Source organism: Epinephelus lanceolatus, chromosome 13, assembly GCF_041903045.1.
Source record: "Epinephelus lanceolatus isolate andai-2023 chromosome 13, ASM4190304v1, whole genome shotgun sequence".
NCBI lineage: Eukaryota > Metazoa > Chordata > Actinopteri > Perciformes > Serranidae > Epinephelus > Epinephelus lanceolatus.
Window position 1 is genome coordinate 34063800 of NC_135746.1, and position 9337 is coordinate 34073136.

At 41.0% G+C, this 9337-nt stretch overlaps 1 protein-coding gene and 1 pseudogene across 2 annotated transcripts; both read left to right on the forward strand.

Moving 5' to 3' along the window:
- Positions 1–466: 466 nt before the first annotated feature.
- On the forward strand, positions 467–1702 carry LOC144466598 (uncharacterized). The gene is made up of 2 exons (XM_078174148.1): positions 467–507; positions 785–1702. Exon 2 carries the CDS (start codon positions 794–796, stop codon positions 1700–1702), a length of 909 nt encoding a protein of 302 aa, XP_078030274.1. The 5' UTR covers positions 467–507; positions 785–793.
- Positions 1703–4854: 3152 nt separating this feature from the next.
- Positions 4855–6706, forward strand: LOC144466479 (uncharacterized; annotated as a pseudogene). Its single transcript, XR_013493092.1, has 2 exons — positions 4855–4949; positions 5211–6706. The product of XR_013493092.1 is annotated as an uncharacterized LOC144466479 (transcript).
- Positions 6707–9337: the final 2631 nt, after the last annotated feature.

Sequence of the window (9337 nt, forward strand, 5' to 3'; positions counted from 1 at the left end):
AACAATTTGTGCCTTTTCTGCATCAGTTTATGGTGTAAATGCCTTTAATTTTGTCAAATGAATGTCCTGTGCTTCATGTTTTGATTTGGGGACACAGATGCAAGTGTATAACATACTGAGGGGGACGTGTCCCCTGTGAGGTGTCCAAGTGCTTGTTTTGTTGTCAAACAGTATAGGAAAACTCCTCTCCCCACACCTTTATGAAAAACTATCTGGAAATGAGTCGTAGACATGACAAACACACACAGTGACAGTCAAGATAGATTTTGTATGGAGATCGGGTGTGAGAAAATGTAATTCTAGGTCATTTATACATTTGTCTGGTTTGACATGTTGATTGGGATGACACAATTCTTTGGAACAGAAGGCTACTCCCTAGAGGCAGTGATTGCACAATGAGTCGCATCATCTGTTCTCTATATAAAGGCAGCCCACTTGTGGTAGAAACAACCCCATTCAGCCCATCAGGTGACTTCTTACCGCCTATCGTTCACTGTCAGCAGACACGTAAGTGTTCAAGAATTTATTGTTTTCTTGCAGTAGACCATACATTTTTCTATTTCAGATCTTTATTGATTATATTCAGTGTAAATAGTAGAATTGGTGCAGTATGCATGCACATTTAAAATATGATTTATTTCAGATGTCGTTATGGTGATCCATATTTGACAACTGATGTAATGATTAGTCATGATTATATAGGAGCTCACCTGAGAAAGCACAGTCATGCAGCTGACTCATCATTTTCTGTTAACTCATGATTTGTCTTCTTTCTTTAATGCAGTTACCCACAATGCCCATCACAGACCTCAGTGTGTCCATTAATCCAACTGATGAGAGCAATCTCCAATCTCAAGACTTCAGGATGGTCAATGTCAACCTGAACAAAAGAGGAGGAGGAAATGCCATCTATCTTTGGTACAAACAAGATACTGGCTCAGGTGCAATCACCAGGGTTCAAGTCTCATTCAGCGATGAAATGTCTGTTGGATTGAGAAAAGCAGGGTACATACAGATCGACAGAGATCTCAATGCAGGATCAACACGTGGTCCCGTCTACCTTTGGTACTTCAGAGGGTCCGGAAAGTACCACACTCCCATAGTGGAGATTGATGTCACCACCGAGGCAGCCAATGAAGCCGGGAAGTTTGATTTTGGCTGGGAGAGAGTGGCCTGTGATCTGAACCGTGGGGCCACTGGGGACTGGATCCACATCTGGCTGAAGAGAGAGAACCCAACATACATCTGTGATGTGGCTGCCACTGACTCCTACGGATCAGACACCGACTACCTAAAAGGAGGTTACATCCGTGTGGATGAAGATACTAACCGAGGTGCTCGAGGAGGAGGAAAGCCTGTCTTCATCTGGTTCCGTCAGACCACCGACTCCCAGGGTGCAGTCAATGATCTGAAAGTCTCCACCAATAAAACCGACTATCTGGCCTACCAGCAGCAACAGTATTCATCAGTGAATATTAACCTGAATGAGGGGAGCAGTGGTGACAAGGTGACCCTGTGGTTCAAGAAGGGATCCAACAACCCCATCCAGGCCATCACCCTGCTTCTCAACAAAGCTTTGATTGAGAATTATCGCAAAGCTGGTCTCACTGTGATTGAAGAGGATCTCAACACAGGCAACTGTGGATGTCTTGAGTACCTGTGTTACTACAATAAGTTAAATCCTGGTCTGTGTCCATTTTGACTTCTGTAGATAAAGATGCTAATTAATTTTGTATATACTTAAAAATATAGAATGACAGACTTCTGAATTGACTATAGGTTACAGTGAGGCAAACATTTGTCACAATGCAGTGGATGAGCTGAAAAGATTTCTGCTCTGTAGGATGCACTTGTGATTTATTATGATTTTTTTAAGCTTGGAATATGAAATGTCTTAAAATTTAGATGTATTGTCATAAGCCACTCCCTGTTCAAACAATAATCACCACATTTTATGCACTGATTGAGTCATGACCCAAGAGGGTTCAGATCAAATTTGGTACAAATCTCTGTAGCTGATTATGAGATATAAATGCTCAAAAATGTCTGTGCACAGAACTGGTGGCTGCTAATACTCAGATATCAGTCAGAATATGGTCTGATAACTTTTCTCCAACTCAGCCAGACCTAATATGCTGCATCGCTTGTCCACGCTGACTCAAACTTGGGTACACGAGCTGAAACCTGATGAGAGATTTGATCGTATCCTCTGCTCACGTCCACATTGATCAAAGCTGAGGTTTGTGTGCAAATAGCCGCACGCCCAGTTTTCTGTTGTAAAATTTATTTTATAAATGAGGGCCACTGTCTGTGCATTGAATCATGTCCCTCCTGGCTTTCTCCCTTTCCTATTGCCTCTGACAGCATTTGCTAGAATCAGACCCCAGCGTACCAGAAACAGCCAATCAGAGCTGAGGAGTCTCACAGCTGTCAATCATGTCGATCACTGCTCGTGAACTGTGGTTAAACTGTCAAACTCAGCAGCACTGATCAAATATGAATCAAGATTCTGTTACTGCATTTCTCACCTGAAATGTTTTTAGAAACATATCTTAGTGTACTGTTCAGCTGTATGATGGGACAGTTTGTGACCCAGCCGCCATGTAGAATACTGTTGTCTGGAGTACCAAGCACTGCTCACCAGCCAGACCACCTCTCTTATTTTACAGCTAAACAGTACACTAAAAGATGTTTCTGAAAACATTTGAGGTGAGATAAAGGCATTGCAGTAACAGAATCCTGATTCATATTTCATCATGAGCAGTGACTGACATGATTGACAGCTGTGTCAGAGACTCTTTGGCTCTGATTGGTTGTTTTTGTTCACATACAGTAAGGTCAGTAGAAGCACTATAAGACAATAGAGTAGGCAGAGGAGAATGTTTTTATTCACAGATTGTGTGTCTCATGAAGTGCTGTGTGAATTTAGAAACAGTTTCAGCAAATAAGTTGTTTTTCATATAAGTCACCAACTTTAGCTTTAAGAGACTCTTCAAACCCCATAGGTCTCTCCAGACAGACAGACATGCAATAGATGCCATGTAGATGTCAAGAGGCAAAACTGAAGCACACCATTCACACAGATAGGAGAGAGGAAACAAACAAACACACAGGTTTAGGTCTTGTTGTGGCAGAGGTCGAGTGTGAGAGAATAACATGAACTAATGATTTAATTGGTTAATGACTGCACAATAACTGAGTCGCTGAAAGAATGATGACATCAGGTACAAAGAAAAATTCTTAGGAATATAACTCCTCACATGTAGTGATTGCACAATAACTGTAATCAAAGAATAAGCAACAAACTGACCTTCAAATAAAAAGACAAGTTTTAAGTTGACATTTATAGGCATCAACTGTCTGATGTCAGCGGGAGGATATTCCAGAGAAAGAGGGCATGACAGGAACAAGATACCTACCTGCCAATTCTGGTGACCTTTGGTCTTAAAGTGTTTGTGCAGTAAAACTGTAAGACCAAAGGCCACCAGAATTGGCAGGTAGGTATCTTGTTCCTGTCATGCCCTCTTTCTCTGGAATATCCTCCCACTGACATCAGAATAATGAGAAGAAGAGCAACAGTTGCACACACACACACAAATATATATATATATATATATTTAAGCAATATCACACGAGAGAGAGTGATGTTGTACTGTATATCGTCACGGCTGTGATTTGGTCGTAGGCAGTTACAGCCATGACAATATACAGTACAACGTCACGACCCTAACCCTAGAGCGTGGCTCGGGCTGCATTTTCCTGACCAAACCTTACCTGAGCCCGGTGCAGTTTGTTACCTGACATAGGTATTGTTATGGACAGTGTGTAAATAACCATCAACAGACTGCTGTTACGTACAGCCTAGTCTCTATATACAAACTCTATATTCAGTGAATGTAGAGTCTGTCGGCAAATCCCGGAGATCTTGCCTCCGGAAGAAGAGCGGAAGAGCCCTGGTTTCCGGTTGTAGGTTGTTGGTAGTCCACGTGATATTGACCAATCACGTTTGAACCGGCTGCAGTTGTTGCCAGGTTAAACGGTCCGTACAGTGAACTAACGAGGCGGAACATAATTGGCGTCACTGCAAACTCTGAATCCATCGCAGTTGTTCAGCATTTTTACTTATATGAGCAGGGGGAGGAAACGGATGTCGGAAACGGGAATTCACCTCCTCCAAACTGGAATGCCAAAAAATCGGGGGTCTGCCCCATAGACATATATACGTAGACACCGCATCGAGTGGGTTTGCCCGCTGCTGCGATACGTCAACGTCGCCGCCATACTGGATGTGGCAAGGCTGCGCTGTAAACTAATGTAAGTAAATGGACTTAATTTCTTAAAGCGCCTTTCTACAAATAAATTTACGTTAATGCCTCTCATTTATTCATTCACACACACACTAATATACTTGGGAAACAGTTAGGCACCAAAAACAATGTATTTGATCTTCTCAGATGGCTAGGATAAGAACTTTATTGATCCCACACAGGAGGAATTCACGTTACAGCAGCTATAGAGAACAAGGTAGTGCCAGAAGTCAGACGCCAAACACAGCCGATGGGTTCCGAGAATGTGTACAGCCAAACACGCTGCTTGCACAGCAGCACAGCACAGCACTGTACGCACATTCAGGTGGAGCAGAGCCTGTGTTGCGTTCATGCGTTATCACGTAAATAACAACTTCCAGCACAAATGGTCATAGCACAAAACAGCAGCATGTCAAGTGACTTTTTGCTTTCATTATGTTCAATAAAATTGTATTTTCCTAAATCTTGATACACCTCATATGTAAGCGAGACAGACATTTCGCCTGCTCATTAAATTGAAATTGAAATTGAAATTTGAAGTGGCTGCATCTGTATATAAAGGCAGCTGACTTGTGGTAAGTACAACAGAATTCAGCAGATCGGTTGACTTCTTACTGGCCAACATTCATCGTCAGCAGACATGTAAGTGTTAATAATTAATATTTTCTTGCTGTGGACTGAACATTTTTTCAATTTTAGATCTTAATCGGTTATTCAGTATGAATAATGTGAATAAGTGCAATATGCATGCACATTTAAAATATAAGTTGTTTTGGATGCTGTTATGGTGATCCATATTTGACAACTGATGTATAAATTGTTTTGGATTATTGGAGCTCACCTGAAAAGGCACAGTCATGCTGCTAACTTGTTATTTTGTGTTTACTGACCTTCTTCATGCAGTTACCCACAATGAGCAAATACATCACACAACTTGAGGTGTCCCTTGATAAAGCCGAGGAGCAAATGCTCCAATCACAGGGCTTCAAGAAAATCCCTACTGATCTGAACAAAGGAGCATACGGGAACTACATCTATATTTGGTATAAAACAGAATCCTGCGACGCACCAATCACCAGGATTCAGTTTACATTCAGAGATGATATGGCTGCTGGATTGATCACAGCAGGGTTCACAAAGATCCCTAAAGATCTCAATGCTGGAGCAAAGGGTGATGCCATCTACCTTTGGTACTTTCAAGGGAGCACCGAGCATGATTATCCAATAGTAGACATTGAGAGTGGCCCTTGATCTAAACCGCGGAAATAAGGGTGACTGGATCCACGTCTGGGTGAAAAGAGAGAAGGAAACCTACGTCTGTGATGTCACTGCCACTGCTGGCTTTGGATCTGATGCTGCCTGGTTTAAGGCAGGCTACATCCGTATGGATGAAGACATCAACAGAGGTGCAGGAGGGGCCTATGTCTTCATCTGGTACCGTCTCACCACCGACCCCAAGCTTGCACTCAGTGATCTGAAAGTCTCCACAAATGATAGCGAATATCAGCAGTATCAGCAGCAAGATTACACGCCAGTGAGTGTTAACCTCAACGAGGGTACCGGAGGCAACGTGGTGTACCTGTGGTGGAAGAAGGAGAAATGCAGTCCCATTAAGGATGTCACCCTGCTTCTCAACATGGATGCTGTTGATCTTTATGAGAAGGCTGGTGTCATTGTTATCAAAAGAAATCTCAACTCAGGCAATAATGGCAGGTGTGAGTACCTGTGTGTCTATCGCTGAAAGCCTTCATCATGGTGGCAGAGCTGAGAATTCTCAACACTCAATTAAGGAAAGCAAAGCCCAATATTAAATCATTTTGGTGGTGGCCTCTTTAACCTTTTTTTCTTCTTTTTTCATATCTAACAATTTGATTAATTATATTAGAGCAGGCTAATACTGCCGTCAATATCAGGAAGTATTTATGGTATATGGGTTCTAATGGTGAATTTGCTGATGTAATCAAAGAATAGGCAACTAACGTAGAGTTAAGACAAAAAGATGAGTTTTAAGTTGACATTTAAAGGCATAGCTGTTTAATATCAGCAGGGAGGTTATTTTGTATTCTGAGGTTGAAGTGGATCAGACAGGTGAAGGGGCACAGTCCAAAAATCTGATTTGGTGATGGCCTTTTTAACTTTTTTTCTTTTTTTTGTTTAAAACAATGTGATTAATTACATTACAGTACTACTAGAAGTAACATCAGGAAGTACCAATAGTATATATATTCAAATGTTAAAGGTGTTGTCAGTGAAATTAGACTCTGTCAAATGGCTGTTTTTCTAACAATGATGTCAATTAATGATGAAATATTAAAGCTCTGTATCACTTTATTTTGTAAATCTTTTGCTTTTCAATACATACAACTGAGAAGTATGTTTGCTTCTGACTCTCCATTAAAAACCTTACTTACTAGTATTTTCATGCATTTTTTTGTCTTTGTATTCCCATCACTGCAATCATGCTGACACATCAGGGCCAAACTGCAGAAGTGATATTTTGGACTTGCTTGAAAAATGAAAGTAAGAAACATTCACATTTATTACTTGCTCACTTACAATTAACTTAATAATTCCTGATGAAGTAGAGTGCTCTTTGAGAGAGCTCAGGAGGGCTCAGGTTAGTTGAGATTGGATCCTAGATAACTGCAGTACAGTAACATAGGCACACAGACAGATATTAGTGATATCTGCGCATGACGGTGTATGCAAATACATAAATACATAGAAAAACACAATAGTGATAACTAGTGATAAATTGGGTGGCAACAATGAACACTAATGACAAACATAATAATGATAACATCATGTTTGTGTATTGTTGGATTGTGCTTGGTGGAGGGTTAGGTACATTTGGGAGTGGGTGTGGCTTGTGGGGGAGAGTGGGGTAAGGTCAGACAATTTTTACTTATGTTGTCCTCTAAGGAAGGAAAAATAAGACAAAAGATGAATGAACAATGAAAACATTGAAATTGAATTGAAATCATAAGAATGCATCTGTGACAAAGGGCCTGAAAGAAGAAAGTGGCTCCAGAAAAAAAGTGTTTCTGTGGCTCAGCTTGCCCAAGGTTAAGGGTAAGTCGATCCGAGCTGGTGGGTACGTTGAGCCATCTGGCTTTTTTAAGCATAATGCCGTGTAGCATAGGCAGTATAGGCTAATGCTGAGGGCGCTGTCAACCATAGGAGGCGCCACAAATGGGGAAAGAAAAGAAAATCAAAATGTTTATCTTTTGCTATCTTTTTCCTAATACTATTACTACTATTATTTTGAAATATGACATAAGGCCACAACAGCATAACTACATAGCAAATCCTACTGAATAATAGGGAGGGCTTTTTTTTCTGGGTTCCTGCAGCAGGAGGAGAGCTGGTTATCATTACCTTAGCAAACAGCTCATGAAGGTTGCATTAATTTACACTGTGAAGCATTTAAGCTCTATTCAGTAAAAATGGGTATTGGGCTAAGGTAAATTATAAGGTCCTCATGTGTTGATGTTTTCACAGCACTATAAAATAGACATTAGAAAGGGAATTATGATGTATCATATAGGCAACAGGAAAAAGGCGTTTTGCTTATTTTTCAAAGATGTTTTTTATATGAAAGAAGGTTATGTTAAAGGTTGTTTCATAAATGTGTATTTGTTGTGCCCTTAAACAGGGGGGAAAGTAATGAGAAAGGAATGAGGACAAACACAAACTCACTTATGTTCAATCAGGAACATATTCAACACACACAGTATCAGTCCCACAGATACCCTTGCAAATATGTATTTTTTTAACTTCGCCTAAATTGCATGACAAATGACATGAAATGTGTTTTTAACCCACTTACTTATTTCTACTACCAATATGAACTTCTCAGGGACAGAATAAATATTTTATCTCACTGCACAAGCATAAATGTAACAGTAGCCTAACTAGCTTAAATGGTGAGACGAGAAGGTAAACTTTTCAATATTGCCGCGCTGCCATGCAGTATCCAGGAGCCGACTTATGCATCGACTGAATTCACAACAAACTCATTCAACAATAAACCACACAAAACATATCACTTCATTCATATAACATCACAATAACACGTGAAAAACTATAACATGTTTTGTTAAGTTTACAGTGCTTTACGTACGGTAATTGCCTTAAACAGGGGGAATAGTAGTGAGAGAGGAATGAGGATAAACACACGCAGCTCTGTCGTTCACTCGTGTTTTGAGTGAGGAAGCAGAGCACGTTTCCTCTACTGGAACCCGAGCAATCAACCCACTCATACAAGGCTCTACATCACCTATGTGTTCATGTGTGGAGAGCGGAGGACCTGCACCAGCTTCACCTCCAGCATCCTGGCATTAAGATAATATTTTCTTCATTGGCCCAAAGGTGCAGGTGGCAATCCAGCAAAGATTGATAAGGCCAGGAAATGTGTTATGTGTTATGGCTACATTTGTTCATAGTATAAATGGTGCCATAACTGAGCACCTTCACATCAGACATGACAGTCCTGGGCTATTTTTGAAAGATGGAGTTCATTTCACACCTAGGGGAAATGATATGTTTTTAAGTAAATTAGTTAATTGTCTTAAAGACCATCTCCAAACGCAGTGAACTGCTTACTGTTGGCAGTGTCACTGCTTTTGAATTTGGCCTTTAGGACACATTTTGTTAGGCCTGATCATAGCCCAGGCTGTCATGGCCAGAGCATGTGAGCTGAGCGGAGTGGGTGAAAATTTCCGCTCCTCGCTCGCAGACCTGTCACTTTGCGCCGCTCGCCCGCTCCGCTTGGTTCTGCGCATTCTTCGCTCCACTCCATCATAAATTTTATCCCGCTCCACTCGCTCACCACTCCGCTCAAAACAACTGCGTCGTACTACCCTAACCTGTAATCTCCTATTCACAAATAAAACGGGGTCTGCCCATTTTTCCGACAGCCCATTGTTCATGATTCCCTGTGGTTAGGGTCTGGTTAGGTTTAGGCACAAAAACCACTTGGTTAGGGTCAGGAAAAAATCATGATGTGGGTTAAAATGAAAAAGAAAGTG

What these genes read in the sequence shown, in the direction of transcription:
- LOC144466598 (XM_078174148.1), top strand. Translation starts at nt 794, where the DNA reads ATGCCCATCACAGACCTCAGTGTGTCCATTAATCCAACTGATGAGAGC.